General features: G+C 48.1%; 1 protein-coding gene across 1 annotated transcript in view; it reads left to right on the top strand.

The window, feature by feature from the left end:
• The window catches only part of st18 (ST18 C2H2C-type zinc finger transcription factor), a 458,310-nt gene that overhangs the window by 304,344 nt on the left and 131,923 nt on the right, over positions 1-22,043 (top strand). Inside the window, exon 6 of the mRNA XM_038809340.1 lies at positions 21,518-21,622. Within this exon, the coding sequence (XP_038665268.1) occupies positions 21,518-21,622 (105 nt within the window). The remainder of the gene's footprint in view (positions 1-21,517; positions 21,623-22,043) is intronic.

The following is a 22,043-nucleotide window of genomic DNA, read 5'->3' as shown; positions in this document are numbered from 1 at the left end:
AAAAGATTGTACTAGAAGCAGGCCCAGACCTCATGTTGCGGGGCTATGTCCCTTTATTTTTGATAATATTGCATTTCAACTGATTAGAAATTTTGTGATTTGAACTGAGACAGAGCAAACTGATTAAAAGTTCAAGATCACATTCCAAGGTGAAGGTGCAAAACGAACAAATCACTCTGAGGAAAGGATATCAAAAATGCAATGTACTGGATATTGAACCAATGGCTGCCACAGCCAGACAAACCCACAACCTCTTGTAAATACACAAGGGGTGAAGTATTTCAAGGCAAGGTTGTCAGCCACAAAAGAAAGATTGCAAGGGACACAGACAGGGTCTAGAAAGTCTAGAAGCCAGGAAATCTACCAGCTAACCGATATCTGTTAATAATTGTAACATCTGACTGCATCCATGAAACCAACTAACCTAAATTGGCTGTAATGTTTAAATTCTATGCCTCAAGGAAAATCAAAGGACACTTAACTGTCTATTCTTTCAACATGTTAATAGATTCTAAGCTCCCTTAATTCTGATATGTGTCTCTGGGTGAGATTTCTCAGCTGTTCATGTGGTGGTTCGCCCTGGACCGCCGACGGCAGAACCCCAGCGCAGGTTTCCTGGTGCCATGGGTGGTGGGACAAGAAGATCCCACCGGTGTGTGTGTGTGTGTGTGAGAGATGGGGACTGGATGAGCGGCGAATGCTTAATGTCACCTTTTAATTATTTTTCTTGGGTTTAGTGGTGAATAAATTTGCTCTTTATTTGACTCAGGAAAATCTGGTTTGATTGGCACTTTATAACTCACAGCTTAAAGAGTTAAATTCATTCTGATTTGGAAAAAGGCATATCGGCGTGAAACAGAAACTTAAGCCACATTGTGACCAACCGAGAAGGTTGAATAGAGAGGAGCCAGTTCAGCCCTCCTCACCTGTGAGGCTGAAATAATCACCATTGGAAGTTTCCATTGATTGCTTTTATTTGTAGGCACCAGGAGATAAACTGGAATGTTTGAGTACAAGAAGATTAATAAGCACATTTTTTAAAGTTTGGACTTATAAAAAATATGCAAAAACTGATCACTGTGTTTCAAACTAACTGGTAAATTGATTTATATATATTAAATGCCATTTCAGTTATTTAGAATTGGGGTTCTAACAGATGACAAATTCAGACTATGATTTTAAATGCTTATTTGATGTTATATACTCAATTTAACTGTTGTAGTCAAATATTACCAAGTTACCACTCTGAAATATATCAAGGAATATTTTTAATGAGATTTTTTTACAATTACATTTTCAATGCCTGCCGGTAGTACTTGACTAATTCAAAGCAGTTTTTGCATTCAGCACTATGTGCATCAGTTTGAGCAGAATCTGTGACAGAATGCAGTAACCAAAATTGGCACAATTTATACGGTGGAATCTCTAATTGCACCAAAGCAAAAAGTCCACCTTAAAATTACCATTCCGAACAATGTGAAATGCATACTTTTTAGTCTGCTACTTGTTACTTGCAGAAGTCGAAAATAAACCTATTCTATGTAATTTAAATTTAGCAAAATGAGAATTTGTACATAATAGCATTTCAAAACGCCATGCCTGTAAAGTATTCATTATCCTTTAAAATGTCGGACTTTTAAAACATAAGGGGCTGGATTCACCGCCCCAGTCACGCCACACTTTTTCCCCGATCCGCCGGTGGGATTCTGCGTTACGCCGGCCGGTCAATGACGTTTCCCATTGTGGGACAGCACCACGCCGTCGGGAAACCCCAGGGCGCCGGCAAAATGGAGAATCACGCCGCCGGAGAATCCCGCCCAAGATTTGTCAAATTAATTGGATTGGAGGCAGTCCAGAGAAGGTTCACTGGGTTGATTCCGGGTATGGAAGGATTTTCTTATGAGGAGAGGTTAAGCAGATTGGGCCTGCACGCATTGGAGTTGAGAAGAATGAGAAAAGACCTCATTGAGACATGTAGGATTCTCTGGGGGCTCGGCAGGGTACATACTGAGAGTTTTTTCCTCTTGTGGGAGAGTCTAGGTCCATAATCTCAGAGTAAGGGGTCATCCATTTAAAACAGAGATGAGGAAGTGTTTCTTCTGTCAGACAGTCATGAATCTGTGGAATTCTTTAGCTCAGAGAGCTGTAGAGGCTGGGTCAGTCTGTATGTTCAAGACTGAGATAGATATATTTTTACTCAGTAAGGGAATCAAGGGTTATGGGGATAAGGCGGGAAATTGGAGTTGAGGATTATATTAGGGACTGGATTCTTCGCTTCATGGTGCCAGAACTCAGCCATTGCTACAGTTTGTGTTTAAAATGCACCCCTCTGGTGCTACTTACAGACTCCTGGCTGCTCATATTGCTCATGCTCATTGCGTCCTGTGAATTCTCAGAATCTCTAGTCATTTGGGAGCCCACCCAAGCTGCCCCTCTGGAAATCTTCATACCCCAGCTGTGTCATCAAGGGGATCGGCGTGGCCAAGCTCAATCAGTGGCCCACCAGATGTTGGCATTCCTCAGAAGCACTGCCCCACTGCAGAGGGAGCAGGGGATCAGCAGAGCTCACCCCAATCAAAGGACACCTGCACCATGGCCTTTGGTACGCTCCCTGGCTCTATGCCCCTCTCAGGGTATAAGCCTGACCAGTGACCCCACCCCTCAGGTTCATCACCTGTCCCCTCCTGGTGAGACTGGCAGCGTTGACTTCCTCTGCCACCAGGCAGAGGCAGTCCTGTTCAGGAGGGTGAGGTGGAGTGTGCGGTCCACCCTGAGGAATGCCAGTGGAAGATTGCTGATTTTCGGTGGAGACGGTTGCAGAGGATCTTCCAATTCGGCATGGGTGACATTAGTCTGGGTTGACTGTCTGATAATCACTAATTTGTTTTATTTTTTTCTTGAAATGTGAGCATCCCGACCGGCAATACCAGGTTATTTCCGCGCCGTCGGGAACTCGGCCGGTCAGGAGCGGAGGATCGCTGGGCTGGCCTCTGTCAATGGGCCCCCAGCCTTTTCTTCCATGTACTGAATGATCTGTTGAGCTGCTCGCAGAAAAATACTTTTCACTGTACCTCGGTACACGTGACAATAAACAAATCCGATCCAATCCAATCCAACGCGGTTTACTCCGCGATCACGCTGATTCTCAGGTTCTGGAGAATCGCAGAACCGGCGCCGGGCCTGATTTCAGCATGAAATTGGATTCTCCGCCCCTGCGCGAACACAATTTTGACGTGGGACTGCGGAGTGCTACTCGTTTGTTCAGGCCTTTTTTTTAATATAACATTGGGCTGCAAAATGATTCCTGCCATAACAGTTGGCACATGCTTTTCCATAAGCAGAGCATTGCCGTGGCGTATGTCGTTTGCCACATCGCAGACACAAAATCTAGATCAGTTCGGCCGCTCAAAATGGCCACCTGCACTGGGAGCGGGTTTCGTATTCAGCTGCGTCACCACACTAATGGTGTGCTGCCTTTTCTGCCTGCACCAAAACTACGGAGATTCTACGTGGCGAGCTGCATTGCAGCAAGCTCACTAGTGTGACATATGTGAACGGCACTTTCAAGTTTCAGGTCTGGTTCGTGTGGTAGCCGCTCAAGCTCTTTATTATTGGAGATTCCAAAAACTATCTGGGGCGAAATTCTCCGACCCCACGCAGGGTCGGTTAATCCCGCTCCCGCAGGGTTTTTTATTCTCCGACTGGCCAAAAACCAGCGTTGTGCAAATCCCGCCGGCAGCCTCTGAAAACAGCTGGCGCCGGCGGGATTTCATTATATTTTTCTTTCAACAAATCTCCGGCCCGGATGGGCCGAAGTCCCGCCGACGTGGCCACAGGTCACGTCGGCGAAAAACAGAGTAGCTTTAAAACGGCGTCAACCATTGATGATGGTTGACGCCGTTCAGTGTCCGAGGGCGAGTGCGGGGGGTGGGGGGGGGGGGTTGCGAGTGCGGGGGGGGGGGGGGGGGGGTTGCGAGTGCGGGGGGGGGGGGGTTGCGATTCCGGGGGGGGTTGCGAGTGCGGGGGGGGGGTTGCGAGTGCGGGGGGGGTTGCGAGTGCGGGGGGGGGATTGCGGGTGCGGGAGGGGGTTGCGAGTGCGGGGGGGGTTGCAAGTGCGGGGGGGGTTGCGGCGTTGGGGGGTAGGGGTGGTGGGGAGGGGGGTAGGGGTGGTGGGGAGGGGGGTAGGGGTGGTGGGGAGGGGGGTAGGGGTGGGGGGGAGGGGGGTAGGGGCGTTGGAGGGGGTAGGGGTGGTGAGGGGGGGTTGATGTAGGGGGCAGCGGCGTGCAGAGGGGGCGACGGTGCATTGGCACCGGCCATCCGTTGCCCCCCCTGCACGCCGCTGCCCCCTACCCCAACCCCCCCTCACCACCACTACCCCTCCAACGCCGCCCCCCCCTCTCTCAACACCGGTACCCCCCCCCCTCTCCTCTCAACGTAGGTAACCCCCTTCTCCCCTCTCCTCTCAACTCAACGCCGCAACCCCCTCCCCCCCCCCTCTCCTCTCAACGTAGGTAACCCCCTTCTCCCCTCTCCTCTCAACTCAACGCCGCAACCGCCCCCCTCCCTCCCTCCCTCCCTCCCTCTCCCCCTCTCCCTCCCCCCAACGCCGGGTCTCTCTTCCTCCTCCTCCTCCCCCACCCAACACCGGGTCTCTCGTCCTCCTCCCCCCCCCCCCCCCCCCCAACGCCGGGTTTCTCTTCCTCCTCCTCCCCCACTCCTCCTCCCCCACCCCCCACCCCCACAACACCAGGTCTCTCTTCCTCCTCCTCCCCCCCCCCCCCCCCCCCCAACAACGCCGGGTCTCTCTCTCCCCACCACACAAACGCCGGGACTCGCCACTTCCGCAGCTGGTGAAACTGACACGTATCGCGTCAGTCCGCTGCTGGCCCTATCGGGAAGGGAGATTACCGGCTTAAAAGAAGGCCCCGACGCCGGAGTCATCCACATCGCTTTTTACCGCCGGAAATGGGCGTCACGTCGGTCCCCGGAGAATTTCGCCCCTGGTCTCATATCATTGACGACTGGAGTGTGCCGAAGTTGCACGACTGCACTTTCAATCGCAAGTCAGTGAGGAAGCTAACGATTGTCTTCCCCGGGCTCTGGGTACGCATATGGAATTTATAGCGCTCCGAGGTTTCATTTTTTCTTGAGGTGCAATGCTGATCGAATTTTTTAAGCACTTCTTCGAATATTTTGCCATCTGCTTCATCTTCAAATGCAAAAGTATTGAAGGTATCATTTGCTTGGGGATCTGCTACTGCAGTGTTCTTCACACTTTTTTTCCGGGGACCCATTTTTACCAACCGGCCAACCTTCGGGACCCAACCCGGCCGACATTCGCGACCCACGCCGGCTGACCTTCGTGACCCACGCAAGCCGACCTGAGCGACCCACCATTTTCTCTTACCTTGTTTGCTGCTGATAAAAATGGAGCAAATGGTTTTTAGTCCCTTTGGACCTCGTGCACGCTAGCCCAATGGATCCTGTTGGATGAAGGTGAAGCCTTCCGGTGTCGGAAAGTATGGAGTCTCCATTTGTCCAAAGTTCTGCATTTCGTCTGTAAAATTTTATTAAATAAAACCCCCCTGAACTTGTAAAAAAAATGAATGGAATAAGTTTTAAAAAATAAAAATAAATGAATAAAATAAATGAATAAAATGAATAACCCCCCCAACTTGTAAAAAATAATAAAATGAATAAAATAAATGAAAAATAAATTAAATGAATAAAATAAATGAATAAAATGAATAAAAACCGCCCGAACTTGTAAAACAAAAAGCTGCGACCATTCAAAAAAAAGCAGCCGCACTGCGCATGCGCGCCCGATCATCAGCGCGCATGCGCATAGTTTTTTTTACATGTTTGTGGCCATTTTAATTGCCGCTTGCAGCCGGTGTTATTAAAAGCTGGCTGCTGCGTGGGGATTTGCGCGATCAGAAGCGCCGTGAAGGACGACTCCGCGACCCTCCCGACACCCGCCCGCGACCCACCCGCGGGTCGTGCCCCCCGAGTTTGAAGAACACTGTGCTACAGTGAGCAGCAACGTGATGCGCCTCTCATTGGGCTGTGCCTGCAGACCAAAGGCTGCAACAAAAAGTTTAAACTGCTGCTTAAACCACCTCCAATTTTGTCTACATTACCGGTAAACGAAAGCTGTTGAGGTGCCTTTATACCTTCCATTCCAGGCTTCGAAGTTTTACTGCTCATTGAGCACAAGGGGTGGGATTCTCCGACGCCGCGCCGGGTCTCCGGCACCAGAGATTCAGAGGGGCCGGGAATCGCGCCGCGCTGGGCCGAAGTCCCGCCGGTCCCGCTGGCGTGAATCAAACCACCTACCGTACCAGGCGGCGCGGGCGGGTCCTGGGGGGGGCGCTTAGCGATCTGGCCCTGGGGGGGGTGCCCCCACAGTGGCCTGGCCCGTGATCGGGGCCCACCGATCGGCGGGGGGGGCCTGTGCCGTGGGGGCACTCTTTTCCTTCCATGTTCACCATAGTCTTCACAATGGCAGAGGCGGAAATCACCCCCCTCCCCTGCGCATGCGCGGGGATGACATCAGCAGCCGCTGACGCTCCGGCGCATGCGCGGACTTCCGCCGGCCGGCGAAGTCCCTTCGGCCCTGGCTGGTGTGGCACCAAAGGCCGTTCCCACCGGCCGGCGGGGCGCCAACCACTCCGGCGCTGGCCGAGCACCTCAATGTTAGGGCTTGGCCCCTAAAGGTGCGGAGACGTCGGCACCTTTGGGGCGGCCCGACGCCGGAGTGGTTCACGCCTGAAAGATTTGTTTTACTTCTTATCCTGCAGCGTTATCTTGAGTGGTTCGAATTTTCTTGTACAGAATCTTCAAGTTCTGGTTAATTCATCACGCTTGGTACCATGTCATATTCTGTAGACTGGCCGAAGTTTTTTTTTTAATAAATGTTTTATTCCCCATTTTCACATTTTCCTTAAAGATTTACACCCCACCTACAAACAGTAAACGGTAACAAATACAAAATCAATCCCCTTAACAATAACAACAATCCCATCGTCTCACCACCCCAAACAACGGCCCACCTGTCAATATATGCATTGAATAAACTAAACCCTCCCACGGTGGAAACAAAAAAAAGGAGAAAAAGAAAAAAGGAGCCCGGGACCGCCCATGGTCACCAAAGAACCCCTCCCCCCCCCCCCCCCCCCCCGTGCCCCCCCCCCCCCCCCCCGCCCACCCCCCACACTCAACGCCGTCCAACCTCTGAACCAGTGCCGTACATGATACCCAAGAGTTGTAAACCCCCCCCCTCCCCAACTCCTCCCGTCCACTGCCTCTTGTAAAAACTCCTTCCCCCAACCTTGGTTCCTTCCCCCCAACTTTCCACCCCGGCGAGACCACTCGGACCCTGTTCTGCCAGGCTCCAATGGCCACAGCCCCTCCCCCCACCTCATTCCCGTTCACTGGCCGGCTTAAACCAGCCAGCGTGGAGGCCCCCGCCCGGGTCCCTTTCCACCTTGCCCAGCCCTAGGAAAGCCAAGAAATCCCCTTTTAGCACACAAGCCCCACATATCCACTTACACCCCAAAGAGCCCTCACCTTGAGTGCAAGTCCCAGCACTTCCCTTGTCCAAATATATACAACATCGGCTCCTTTAGCCCATACACCCGAATGCAGTGAAACAATAAAATAAAGAATAAAATACAGTCATGGGGTTACATCGGCACATGGCAATTTCTCAATTTCTCAGTTCTGCCACAGTCCTTCTGCCTTCGCAAACTCCTCCACTGCTTCCCCCGTTCCAAAATAAAAGTCGTTGAGCTTGTAAGTTACCCTCAGCTTCACTGGATATACAATGCCGCACTGCACCTTGCTAATGTACAGTGCCCTCTTCACCCGGTTGAAAGCAGCCCGCCTCCTCGCCAGCTCCACCGTAAAGTCCTGGTATACACGTATACCAGCTCGAGCCCACTGTACCACCTGCTTCTGCTTGGCCCAGGACAGGACCTTTTCCTTCACACTGTACCTACAGAAGCACAGAGTCACTACCCTTGGCGGCTCACTCGCCTTTTGTACAGGCCTCCACGACTGATGAGCCCGATCCAGTTCATATCGGGAGGGATCCTCCCTCTCCCCCAATAGTTTTGCCAGCACCGCGGCAAAATACTCAGTCGGCCTCGGCCCTTCAACTCCTTCGGACAGCCCCACAATCCTCAAATTCTGTCGCCTGGATCTATTTTCCAGATCTTCCATTTTTCATCGCAGATCCTTGTTAATCTCCATCACCTTCCACATCTCCTGCCCCATCGAGGTAAGTTAATCACCGTGCTGCAATACTGTCTCCCCCACTTACTTCACCGCCTCTCCTTGCTTCCACACCTCCGCCACTGCGCTCGCCACCGGTCGTCACCGGGGAAATCGCCTCCTCCTTCCTCATTGTCTCCATGTATTTTGCAAACTGCCTTTCGAATTACGCAGCCATCACCTTAGTTATTTCCTCAGCCGTAAGCAATGCGGCCTCCCCTAGTGCTCCAGCCTCCATTTTCCTTGGTGACCCCGCTGTGACCTTTCTACTCCCTGACGGATTTTCAGCTATTTTCACAGCCGTTTTTTTTACTGGTCCTTGACATATCCCTTCCCTGTGCTTTCTCCTGGCCTTCACCGCCTTCGCTGCCCCTAGGACCGGGCATCAATCCCCGATAATGCCGTTCCCGAACGGGAGCCCTCCAACGCGCGGCTGCCTCCCGCCCGCCGTCACCGGAAGTTCTGAGACTGGCCGAAGTTAATGATGAACAACTGAACATTTAGTTTAAAATAATTTATTATATAACAAACTGTATGGTAAGATAGCTAGGATAAATTAACTAAAAAATAACAAATACTAAACAACTCTTGTGAAACTCCTACAAATACGTCTATCCCCAGCACGACCAACTCCCAACTCCCGGATCACATGGTGATGTGATGGGTTTACAATGCCACCTAGTGGTCAGAGGTTGGGCATAACATTATGTACATACTTACATTATGCATATCATCACATGTGCAAGCTGTCAGTCGTAGCCCAGTAAAACAAATTTCACATTGATGTGAATTAGAGTCTTTCAGATCAAAGATCTGAAGGTGTGTAAACCCAGTTGATGTCGTTTTCCCTTTCATGGAATTTACAGGTGCTGAATTCTCAGCCTTTGCCAGCAGGCAGATTTCACAGTTGAGCTTTAAAGCTGTGATTTTTTTTTCCACTCTCACTAGCTTCCAGGCAGTGGTCTCTGTAATGGGGGCTTCCAGGCAGTGGTCTCTGTAATGGGGGCTTCCAGGCAGGGGTCACTTTAATGGGGGACTTCCAGACAGGGTCATCTGTAATTGGGGGCTTCCAGGCAGGAGTCTCAATCATGGGAGGCTTCCGGGCAGGAGTCAACATAATGGGTGGCTTCCAGACTGGGGTATGTCTTATGCAGGTGGTCTGTGGTGGGAGGTCGGGGATCGGGTCACCCTCATACTGTGGGGGGGGTGACTTAGAAAATCCCATGGTGGGATGAGTGGCTACTGGACCTTGCTACTGGGCTGCTCACTCAAAATAGCAACCCGATAGCGGGATTCTCAACAGAATCCTAACATGAACGCAAATTAGTGCCAAACCATCTCCGGCAGGTGAACATAGTCTCTCAAATGGAGAAATCCGGCCATGAATATTAGACATGAGTTGTGAGTGATGGAGATTGCTGGTGGATGAAAGATTAAGGTGCAGTGACCTAAAAGGTGTGTGAGCTTTGTGGTCCAGTTGATGGAATGTGATATTTTGAAAATAGATTCACTAATCCTGGCCGCTTGTGTGAGGTCATTAGACTTATTTCAACACTGCATCCAGGCCCTCGAGGGTAGACCCGTGATATTTGCCACCATGGCTAGATGCTGGCTTTGATCTGCACAGCTATATGCTCACATACCCTTCTTAGAGTTTTGACTGGAGGGCATCGGGCCCTCTGTACAGAGAGGTATTTTCTACCTCAGTTGACCTCTTGCACCATCCTCCATTGCTTTGCTTGAGAACATGGGAACCTCTTTTAACCATGTTGTGCCAGTCTGTGTTTCTTCCAGGTGAACATCACTTATGCAACCAATTGCAGAATCTGCTCCTGCCCGCATATACCTCCTCTTCAAGAGGTACTGGCTGGTTTTAACTTACTTGAATCCATGCTCACCTTTCATGATTTTGAATTTCAGGTGTCCAGCTACTAAGTAGCCTGCTTAGTGCTTATTGGACACAGCAATCATGATAGTGTCCAGTAATGTGCAGAGAATATAAAGTTTGCATGTTGGCTGCATCAGACAGAACAGGTACAGAGCAATTTGTGTCATAATTCCAGCTCCCGTTTCATGTTTTATCCAAATTTTGCTGCCTGATCTTTGGCAAATAATAGCACCAATAATTTAAGTTAGCCAGTAGGAAAGTATAAAACACCAGCTATATTTTAACCAGCTGTTAACCCTAACTTTATTTCTATTTTGCTGAATTCATTGCAAATACAAGTAAGGATTTCTGAGCAAAATTGAAAAAGAATAAATTGACAGTATGTTAGCAATGATTAAATATTTTGGCAGTCAGTTTAAAGGCATCGAACTTAATGAGCAGAATGTAGCAACATATGTTTTAATAAGAATGATAGATGTGCCAGCCAATGAAATGGTAGTTTGTGGAGTTAGAGCATAGTTCTTACTACCAGCATAGAGCAGCGAACGAAACAGTAAATTATTCAGTTGTTCTATCATGCAGGTCACTTTAACCTGAAAATTATGGGCGCGATTCTCTGCAAATGCGGCGAGTCGTAAAGGCTGCCGTGAAACTGGCCGTGTTTCATGGCAGCCTCCGCGCCCCCTCCCGGGACCCGATTCTCCCCCCCGGGCGGGGCTAGCAGCACGGCCCCGTGAAGTACGGCATTGCGGGCTTAGCGACCGTCGCTAAGCCCGTGCGCCAAGCGTCATGGCAGCTGACTCGCCGCATTTGCGGAGAATCGCGCCCCATTATTTTTTCTTACCTGTCAATTAACACATTTTGGGTATGGTTGTCAGCTAGAAAGCAATCTATCGCTGTCATAACCGCACAGTCAAAGGTATTTTTACATACGCATTGAATACAAAGACAGGTTTGGACACAGTAGTTTATTACTTAGTTCCTCACTTTCCTGTTACCCACAGACAAAAAACTATTGAATGCATGGGCATTGTTGTGCAAATCTGGTTTGTAATTCATATGTTTTAAAATGTCATACCCAGTACTGGCATGTTATAGTATGAACTTTCTCAGTCAACACGTTAATAATTGGACAGAAACAAACTGTTAAGGTGGCTGCCACAAATCATATGACTTCTGACATTTGGACTACAAACAGTAACAAGTCTCTGGAAAGTACATAATTAAGTGTGGACGTGGGTGAAGGTAGCTCACAGCAATTTGTAGAATTCTTGCATCTTGTTGCTTTAGAATGGACTAGCATCTCTAAACTATGCCTGCCTCCATGTTTCACAATGGACAAAAGGGAAGATCAAACTATCAATTTCCCATTGTGTCACAATAGCCTCCCCATCCAAACTACATTGTGTGGGCCGCAGAAGTGTTAACCCAGTAGTCATGTGATTAAAGCTGGTTTCAGGAATTGAATATTTATTACCCCAGGACCCAGATCCAACAAAAGCATTTGCCATCTGCCAACTTGAGAACCAAACTCAGAAACTAAGGGCCAGTCATCAAGCAGTCAATGGATTTAACCTGCTTTAGTTTCAAAGTTCACCTGAGAACCAACCTTCTAGATGTTCAACTATGAGAAACCTTGCAACTTGCTGTTGACCTTTGCTTTACAAGACTCTTCAACTTTAACTCATAGAATCCATTCAATGTTCAAGATCGACAGCACTGACATGCGGGAGACTGGAAATTGTAAATCTGAGACTGAATTAGCCATAATCTGTAAAAGTGGACTACCTTTATCTGTATTCAACCATTGTGTGTATGCATGATACTGAGTATGTGATGTTGTGTTAGTGTGAGAATAAATTACCTTCTTCATTTTAAACTCATGCGAGCTTGCTGCCAAATTATTTAAATGGAGTACACACTCCAAGGGTAAGAAAAGAGACACATCTTTCCATACAAAACATACTGATTGCTGTAAGTAAGAGAGTGAATACATTCTGTCCATGACAAGAATGGAATTTTAAAAACTGGGGGTGCGATTCTCCGCTCCCCACGCTGGGTGGGAGAATCGCGGGAGGGCCCCCTGACAAATTTCACGCCCTCCTGGCGCCCCCTGTGATTCTCTCCCCCCCCCCCCCCCCCCCCCCCCGGCTTGGAAGAATCGCCGCTCGCCGTTTTTCACAGCGAACGGCGATTCTCCGACCCGGATGGGCCGAGCGGCCTGCCATTTGCGGCCGTTTCATGATGGCGGCAAACACACCTGGTCGCTGCCGTCGTGAAACGGGAGTGAGAAGCCCGTTTGGGGCTTGTAGGTGGCCTAGCAAGGAAAGAGCACCACGACTGTGCTCGGGAGGGGACAGGCCCGCGATCGGTGCCCACCGATCGTCGGGCTGGCGTCCAAATCGGACGCACTATTTCCCCTCCGCCGCCCCGCAATATCAAGCCGCCACGACTTGCGGGGCGGCTGAGGGGAAAGACGGCCACCACGCATGCGCGGATTCGTGCCGTCAGCGTCATGACGTCAGCCGCGCATGCGCGAGTTGGTGCCGGCCAAACTACGCATGCGTGGCTGACGTCATTAGGCGCGCCGGCCGTGTCATTCTTGGCGCGACGCCCCCGCGGCCGAGAGTTACGGAGCGCCGCTCCTAGCCCCGCCGGGAGGGGAGAATAGGGGGCGAGGAGTGGCCTCCGAGGCCGTTGTGAAACTCGGCCGAGTTCACGACGGCCCTCCCGATTTTTCCCGGGAGCGGAGAATTCCGCCCATAATGTTTTAGAGGCTATTGTGTTAAGTTAATGGTGCTTACTTTGTTTAATTCTTCTTGATATGTCGTAAAGTTTATTTGTGTTTTAAAATGTGAAATTGTATGGCATAGTGCTATCAGTTCATATTCCGGATATATTTTGTTTTAAAATGTTAACCGTCACTAACAGGATTGTAGCAGCATCACTGAGGTTCTTGCAGTAGCTTGTCCCAAAAGAGAGCCAGTTTTAGTTGCTGCAGTGACAACCAATAAGTTACACAGTGTGATCAGCTCAGAATACAATCAGATGCACAAACCTGCATTTATATGGTGCCTTCTTTCACAAAAGCATTTGAAAACTTTTCAGATATCGGCTGGAATTCTCTGCCCATTGGGATTCTCTGTTCCTGCCAGCAGTGCAACCCTGCCTGTTGGTTTCCCGGCAGCGTGGCGTATCTTCAACAGGAAGTATCATTAACAGGCGACAGGAATAGAGAATCCCACCAGCGAACGGCGCGCCGTTAAGAAACACGAGGCTGGGTACCGGCGAATCCAGCCTATAATTAATTAATTTGAATACAATAACTGTTTTAATGCAGACAGTGATTCGTGTTTTCTTTGTAAAGTGTGAGCCATTTAAGCAACTCAAAATGGCTAAAGAGAACATCCCAAAGTATCATTGTAGACAAAGAGAGGAAAAAAGAGAGCAAGGGAGGTACAGGAAGGTTGCATACATAGCCAAGCTAAAAACGTTACAGGAGTAGAAACTGATCCATATTGTACCCATTTGGCAAGCCCAATTTTTGTGGTGCTACATTCAAAAGCACATTTTTCAGGGTCTCTGGTGACTGTCTAAAAAAGGTATACTCTCACTAGACTGGGCTGCCTTGAACTGAGTCAGCACCAATCCTGTTTTATTTAAAATTTTCTGCCATATATGCATCCTGACAACTCACCATAGGAGGTAAGTAAAAAATAATTGTTTTGCTTCTTGTTGTGGAACCAGAAGCAAGAATGCACCTCACAGTTCCACAGCATCCTGAGGCCCACTGGTGGCCTGTAAGCAGTCAAATACCCATTATCGTTCCCCCTTCCCGGTGTAACTTTTTTTTAATAAATTTAGATTACCCAATTATTTTTTCCAATTAAGGGGCAATTTAGCGTGGCCAATCCACCTACTCTGCACATTTTTGGGTTGTGGGGGCGAAACCCACGCAGACACGGGGAGAATGTGCAAACTCCACACGGACAGTGACCCAGAGCCGGGATCGAACCTGGGACCTCAGCGCCGTGAGGCGGTTGTGCTAACCACTAGGCCACCGTGCTGCCCTTTCCCGGTGTAACTAAGATCCACTGCAGGCAAGACCAGTGGCCCAACATTAATCTCTTGGAAAATGTTGAGCTACAGCTCATGCAGCTTACTGGGATGAGGCCAGAGGCCCAATTGAGCTTCTGGCCTTCAGAACATACTAGCTCTAAGCATCCATGAGCTATGATGCTATGATCATATTGAGAGAGAGTGCTGCACTGCCAGAAGTTCAGTCTTTCAATGAGATATTACACTGAGGCTTTTGCTTGCCTGGGTGGCTGTAAAAATCTCATGATTCTATTTCAAAGAAGAGTAATTCTTGATGCCCTGGTCAGTACTTTACCCTCGATCAACATCACAAGACAGAAAAACTGCTCATTATCACACTGCTGACTGGGATGTTGCTGAGCCCAAACTGTTTGCTGCATTTCTTACATCATATCAGTGCTACATTTCAGAAGTACTTTATTGGCTGGAATGCCTTTTGAAACACATGTGGTCCTGAAAAGTGCTATAGAAATGCAATTCTTTCTTTCTTTTAACATTTAAATGTTATGCTGACCAGCGATCTCCAGTACATAGAACATACAGTGCAGAAGGAGGCCATTTGGCCCATCGAGTCTGCACCGACCCACTTAAGCCCTCACTTGCACCCTATCCCCGTAACCCAATGACCCCTCCTAACCTTTTTGGACACTAACGGCAATTTATCATGGCCAATCCACCTAACCTGCATGTCTTTGGACTGTGGGAGGAGACCGTAGCACCCGGAGGAAACCCACGCAGACATGGGGAGAACGTGCAGACTCTGCACAGACAGTGACCCAGCGGGGATTGAACCTAGGACCCTGGCGCTGTGAAGCCACAGTGCTAGCCACTTGTGCTACAGTGCTCCCCAAGTACTGACCTTCAGGAAGCTATCTCTTTTGCATGGGGCCAATATTCCATTGGTCTATCACTAGTACCTGTTTATTCCACTTGGCTGGAGAATCCAGGATATTTTTGCCATTGGGAAGGCAAACAGAGCTGTCTCCTATTGGGCATAATCTTGGACCCGTCACACAGCATGAGTTATAGATACTCCCTCAACTTCAAAAGCAGCTGGCACCTTAAAGGACCTGTTCCTTTGGATGTCCCACAGAGAAAACAATAGTTCTTGAGGCATTCAGCCTCCTTGATAGGGCATAGAATAGTCAATCTTAGAATTGTCAGCTTCTGATTCATATTAGGAAGCATTGAGACTCATTTTGGCCAAGAAGATTAAATGTTTATACCAGATGCATTGTAGTTTAATTAAATGGGCTACTTCTTGTCAATGTATATGTGCTGCTGTGCCAGGTTTAGGACTGCAAGTGTAACCCAAGCCAGAATGTGGGCACTGGACAGTTTACTTGAAGAAATTGCTTAAAGTGTACCATCACGTTTATCAGAAGTAGGCCAAGGAAAACCGGGGTGGGTGTGAAGGTTGATGGTGCAGCAGTCGGAGGATTGTACTGGTTTGATTGTGACACCTTTCACTCATTGTGGAATGAAATAGTTACGAGGCGAGTGAAGGGTGGAACCTTAATTTGTGATGAGGCAATCTTGTCTCTGGCTTAGGACAGGGGGATATAAGTTGCCTGATAGCTTGTGGTTGTTTACCCTTATCTGCTCTGAAATGAGCCATTTTTCAAAATGCAGGTGACACAAAACACCTTCTGTCATTAAGTAAATGAAACTAATCATAGTCAGCAATGAGCTCTGATGCAGCAAAACCAATTCTTCGTTCAAAAAAAACTCTTTGCTTAATAGTACTTGTCACTATAAACCCAAAAAGAAACAAATGGCAGCTGAGGAAGTGCAAAACACTGCCCGAGATCTGCCTCAAACACAATGGGAGAAAATGTGTGAGTTGAGCAATTGTACGCCAATTTACATATGATTTAAATTGCACTAACCTCTTCAAATTCAGTCAGGTGGACAGAGGATGTTTGGCTGCTCTTTGTGCCTCTGTTGTGAACTGATGTTTTTGGAGCTATTCGGGAGCAGGGCGCAAGGAAATCTACCCAAACATGTCCACACTATTTCTGTTGGCTGCGCTTAGATGAATCTACTAGGGAGATAACGCATTAGCACTTGAGCCAGTTTAGAGTAGAACTGATTGTTTAAAATTTCACATGAGTGTATTCTGGTGGTGAAGAGACAGGGGATGGAATTCTCCAGTAATGGGGCTATGTCCCCACGCCCATGAAAAAACGTGCACGAATCATTCTGGACTTACCTGGAGTAAGTCCAGAGTGATTCTGCGATATCCAGGCAAGTTGCAGGGCCCCGGAGTACTCCTCGCAGCTCCGGCTGTCGATACGGTGCCCTGCACTTCTGGTCAGGGGTCCGCGCAAGCGCACGGTGGCAGCCTCAGTCAGCCACCCCACGTGACATGGCCGACCCACACCGCGAACCAACACCAAGAAGATAGGCCCCCCCAAATTGCGTGCACCCACTGATCGGTGGCCCCCGATCAGAACCCTGGCAGTCCTGGAGGCCCCCCCCCCGGCGAAGGAACCCCCCACCAGGGCGCCCGTGGACTGTGTCCGACACCATGTGCCCACTGGCTGGAACTATGAGAGTACCACGTCGGCTGGAATTTGGCCAGTTGACTTTCAACGGCCCTCGACCAGCGCCGCGTCGACCGCGATCGTCCAATTTGCGGCGATTCTCCGGCAACTGGAGAATCGCGGGAGCAGCGTCGGACCCGATCGCGGGTTTGATGCCCATTCTCCGCCCTCACGCTGACCGCGATTCGGGTGCAGAGAATCCCGCCCAGGATATTCATTTTCCTATTTCCCATTTCCTGCTAGCTGTCCAGATTTTCCAATTTTCATCAGGACATTCATTTATGCAAATGTAATTGACACTCGCCCTACACTGAGTCTGTGGGACAGTGCAAGCCCCAAAACAGTCCATGTTATTATTATATTGAGCATATGACACCAATATATTGCATTGTACAAAATACCATCTGCTATTTACAAAGTAATCGTCAGATGTGTTTAGATTACTGCAACATTGCTACATTCTGGAACTCAGTTACAGGATAAATTAAATGCTTTCTACTTGTCCCAATTAATTACTGTGCAGAAGTGTGAAATCGGGGCCGCTGCTCCCCCACCTTCCCATAAATTCTGCCGCAATGTTACAAATCGCTAATCCAGTGTCATCACGCTGGTCTCGACAGTGCGGATGTTGGGGGGACACCCATATTGGCAGCCTGCCCGCCATTTTTAATAAAATAATTAACAAGCTATTGATCATGTTAATTGGCCAGTAGACATAGATTTTACAACGTCCATACCATTTTTCAGTGATTCATAGATGAACAATGTTCAGAGGGAGTTACTGCAGGTATGAGGAGGCGTTGCAAATGCAAATAGATAAAAAGCTGCAGGCTGGAATATGGCTGACTCCAGTAGTAGAGTCGACTGGAGAAGGTGGGAGAGTTTGTTAGTATAGCAAGGTACTTGAATAATTGTTTTGAGCCTTCAATGGGAGATAGATGGTGAAATTCTCCGTTTGGGAGACACTGGAAAATAGTGGGCAGAATTCTCCGTTCGGTATAATTTTTACAATTTTTTCATACTTTGCTTACCTTCTCCCTCCCCGCTCAGCAGCCATGGTGTCCAGTCCCCGTTTGTAAATACCTGTAGCAAACTGCGCCCACGTGACTTTCACCTGAGAGGGGCGGATCTTCACAGAGGCCCAGAGCATTCTGGATCAAATACGCTACATACATTTAAATGCATGCAACTGCCTGGTTTGCATGCCTCTACTGGTGCGGGGAGCAAACCTCATTACCACCACCAGGGAGGGATTGGAGCATAGCTCTAGAATCGGCGCCGTACATGGACCTCGATTCTGGCCAGACATCGGATTCTCTGCCTGATCGTTGTTCGTGTTTGCAGCGCCGTGGGGTGGACAATTTCGCCCAGTGTCAGGAAACGGCATCTAGTGTAGGATGTAAGGTTAATTTTCTGTACTCCAGTCTTGAACCCTGAGATACAGTGGCCCAATGGGAAGGCCAGGCAAAACTCCCGCTCCATTGAGGATGAGGAGGAAGAGGGAAACTGGCCAAGCACAGGTGCTCACTGTGGATCAGGCAGTTGTTGAACCTGCTGCTGAGGAAGGGTCAGCTAGGCAAAGGCACAATACTGCCAACAGAGTATACCTCCAAATGTCAGAATGCCTATACCCAAAAAGACTGCATCTCTCCATAGACATGGTCCTATCACTGTCTGACATGTTAACTGGAGAGATTGCCTCGAATTGTGTTGCTGGGCACCCTATACCTGTTGTTATGACTAGTTCATAGTCAATTGCAACCTCCCTTGACCCGGAGTCACAACACAAGTGAATTAACCAATAATTCTTAGAACAAATACCCAAAGGTCTGGATTCTCCGATTGCTGACACCAATTGGCAGCGATTGGCCGGAGAATCCGTTTTTACGCCAAAGTCAGGGGCGGTGCCATTTTCTGGATGCTCTGCCCCCCCCAAAGACGCCGTAATCGCAGATGGGCATTTGCTGTAGCCATCAGGGGGCACCTCAGGGTGCTTCTGATGGAGACAGTCACTCTTCTGCCCCTCGGCAATTGCCACAAATGCTTCAGAGTGTCATGGAAACAGCTGAGCTTCCCGCCACTGTGCAGGAGACTCCCATCACACCAGGCTCTCATGGCCTCATGCAAACAGAGGAAGCCCACCAAGGTCATCCCAGGCAAAGGGGTATAATAGTAACCATGAAACCATTTTTAAAAATATAAATTCAGAGTACTCAATTATTTTTTTTTTCAATTAAGGGGCAATTTAGCGTGGCCAATCCACCAAACCAGCACATCTTTGGGTTGTGGGGGTGAAACCCACACAGACGCGGGGAGAATGTACAAACTGCACACAGCCAGTGACCCAGGGCTGGGATCGAACCCGGGTCCTCAGCTCCATAGGCAGCAGTGCTAACCACTGTGCCACTGTTCATCCCGTAACCATGAAACCATTGTCGATTGTTGTAAAAACCCATTTGGTTCGCTAATGTCCTTTAGGGAAGGAAATCTGCTGTCCTCACCTCGTCGGGCCTACATGTGACTCCAGATCCACAGCAATGTGATTGACTCTTAAAAGAAATGCCACTCAAATTGAAGGCAATTAGGGATGGGCAACAAATGCTGGCTTTGCCCACATCCCATGAAAGAATAACAAAAAAAAATTACATCTCATAAGTGCCACTCCAATCAACCACCCCAGCCCCCCCCCCCCCCCCCCCCCAGAATCCCCCATTGCCATGCAGAGTGGTATATCTGCTTCATACTGCTCTATGCACTAGACTGTAGCCAAACCCATACTTGATACATTTCACCCCTCATACCCACCCATATAGGTGCGTCTGTAGAATGGTTAAACACTCACATTGACAGATCATAAGAGGTAATTGCCCTATTTCTGCTCCTATATCTTATGAACTTATGAAGAACTTTTATGGCACTGCAGCCATGACAACTCCATGGCAGTAGAGAGCTCCATCCAGATTACTTTGGTGTGGTTTGGAGATCTCCTCTTCCCATCAGAAGCCGTGAGGACCCGCTGCCAATCTCTCACAGCCTAGAGGAGGACTCACAGGGACTTATCGTCAAACTGTCCAGGCCCTTCAATAGCCGCTCCCTCCATTCTCTGCACAATATTGTGTCCTTACAGCCTCTGCAGAGAGACAGAGTTAAAGAATAGAATTTGAGTATTTTCCTAAACACTTGTTGCTCAAAAGGGGAATGGATCAGGTGTTTTCAAATGTTCTTTCCTCCCTGGCACAATAGTCACCAAACTTTAAAAGCAAGTTCTTACTTGCAGCTGGTTCAATGGATTTGATTCAAACTTCTGCCTCCAGACCACGAATTGTGTGTGACATCAACCCATGCCAGGGTGCCTTTAAATAGGAGGCTGTGATAGACCTCCAGTTCATGACCTGATCCCTCTTTCCCTACCCTGGAGTCCTGATTGGGTGCGCTGACCACCATTCTCGCAGGTTATTGACTGGCTTCCTGCCAGGCAGCCACTAATTGTTTGAATAACACTCTATTGAGTGGGCATTGGTGAACTGCACAATTCTAGGTCAGATCCCTGCCAAAAAGCATAAATTTCTCCCCCAAGTGTTGCTGTTATAAGTTGTGTTCTACCAATAGAATTTTATTTTTGTGAAAATATGTCATGGTTTGTGAAAATTGGACATTGAATTCAATTGAACATCTCTGGGATTACCACCGCCTGCACGTTTCCCTCCAAGCGATGCATCATCCTCACCTGGAAATATATCGCTATTCTTCACTGTCATTGAGTCAAGCTTGAATCTTCTATGCTAACAGCACTTTGGGTGTACCTACACCAGACAGACCACAGCAGTTCAAGAAAGAAGCTCACTACCAACTTCTCAAGAGCAGTGAGGAATGGGCACCAAATGCCAGCCTCCTCAGCAATGCCCACATTCCAAGATCAAATTAAAAATAGCCTCCTATCATTTCCAGTAAAAATAAAGGGAGATATGTTCATTCATACAATGCCACTTCTAATGGCATGAGGCATAGAGACTTGGGTGTACCCATACATGAACACAAAATGTTAGCATTCAGGTACAGCAAGCAGTTAGGAAAGCAACTGACATATTGTCCTTTATTCCAAGAAGATTAGAGTACAAGAATAAAGAGTCTTTCTCCTGTTATGCAGGGCTTTGGTGAGATCACACTTGGAATACTGGACAGTTTGGCTCTCCATACTTAAGGAGGGATGTACTTGCATCGGAAGCATTACAGTGTAGGTTCACTAGATTGGTCCCTGGAGTGAGGGGGCTGTCCTATGATGAGAGGTTGAGTAAATTGGGACTATTTTCTCTGGAATTTAGAAGAATGGGGGATGATCCATTGAAGCTTTAAAGATTATGAAGAGGCTTGACAGGGTAAACACAGAAGTTGTTCCCTTTGGCTGGGGAATCTAGAACAAGGGGTTGCAATTTCAGGATAAGGAGCTGATCATTTAGATTTTAACTGAGAAGAAATTTTTCACTAATTCTTTTGTGAATCTTTCATATTCGGTCCCTCAGAAGATTATGAGTGCTCCTTGTTGAATATATTTAAAGCTGAGATGGAGAATGTTTTGGTCTCTCAAGGGATCTGAGGACAGGGAGGAAAGTCAAGTTGAAGCCCAAGATCTGCCATGATCATATGGAGCAAGCACATTGGCCAAATGGTCTACTCCTGTTCCTGTTTCTTATTTTCTTATATTCTTATGCAGATTTACCTGGGACAGGCAGTGCAGTGGGTTGCCAACTATGCAGCCTGTACACTATTCCTTACTGATATCAGACAAATCACATGAAGAATGCTGCAAACCATGCAGGTAAAGTCCTGTAGCACTGCTTTTCTCAGTGAATCAATATAGTCTGTGTAGCAATACTTAGTAATAGTACATAACACTAGAAGCTGCACTATGTAAACAGAATACTCGCCCAAAGTTTCTGTAGAATTTGTCAGAATTTCACGCAAAATTCAACAAACATTATGCAGTCAAATACTGAGGAAACAAAATAACAAGAAATAAAACTTATTTTTGCATTGAATGACTTGTTCATTGCAAAGAGAACTCACAGAAAGGGAAAATGATCTGATCCTGGCCTTTTTTTTTTGTCAATTTTTCTAATATGTCTTGTTTTAGTCAGTCTAAATTGAAAGTCAGACTTTGATTCAGGTGTAAGTTTAATAAAATTATCACAAAGCAATACTCTTCAGTATACTACAGATAAGCTAAAATAGTTTCCAAT

This window comes from Scyliorhinus canicula, chromosome 10, assembly GCF_902713615.1.
Source record: "Scyliorhinus canicula chromosome 10, sScyCan1.1, whole genome shotgun sequence".
Lineage (NCBI taxonomy): Eukaryota > Metazoa > Chordata > Chondrichthyes > Carcharhiniformes > Scyliorhinidae > Scyliorhinus > Scyliorhinus canicula.
Note: the sequence above shows the minus strand (reverse complement) of the source record. Positions and strands in the feature narration are given on the sequence as shown.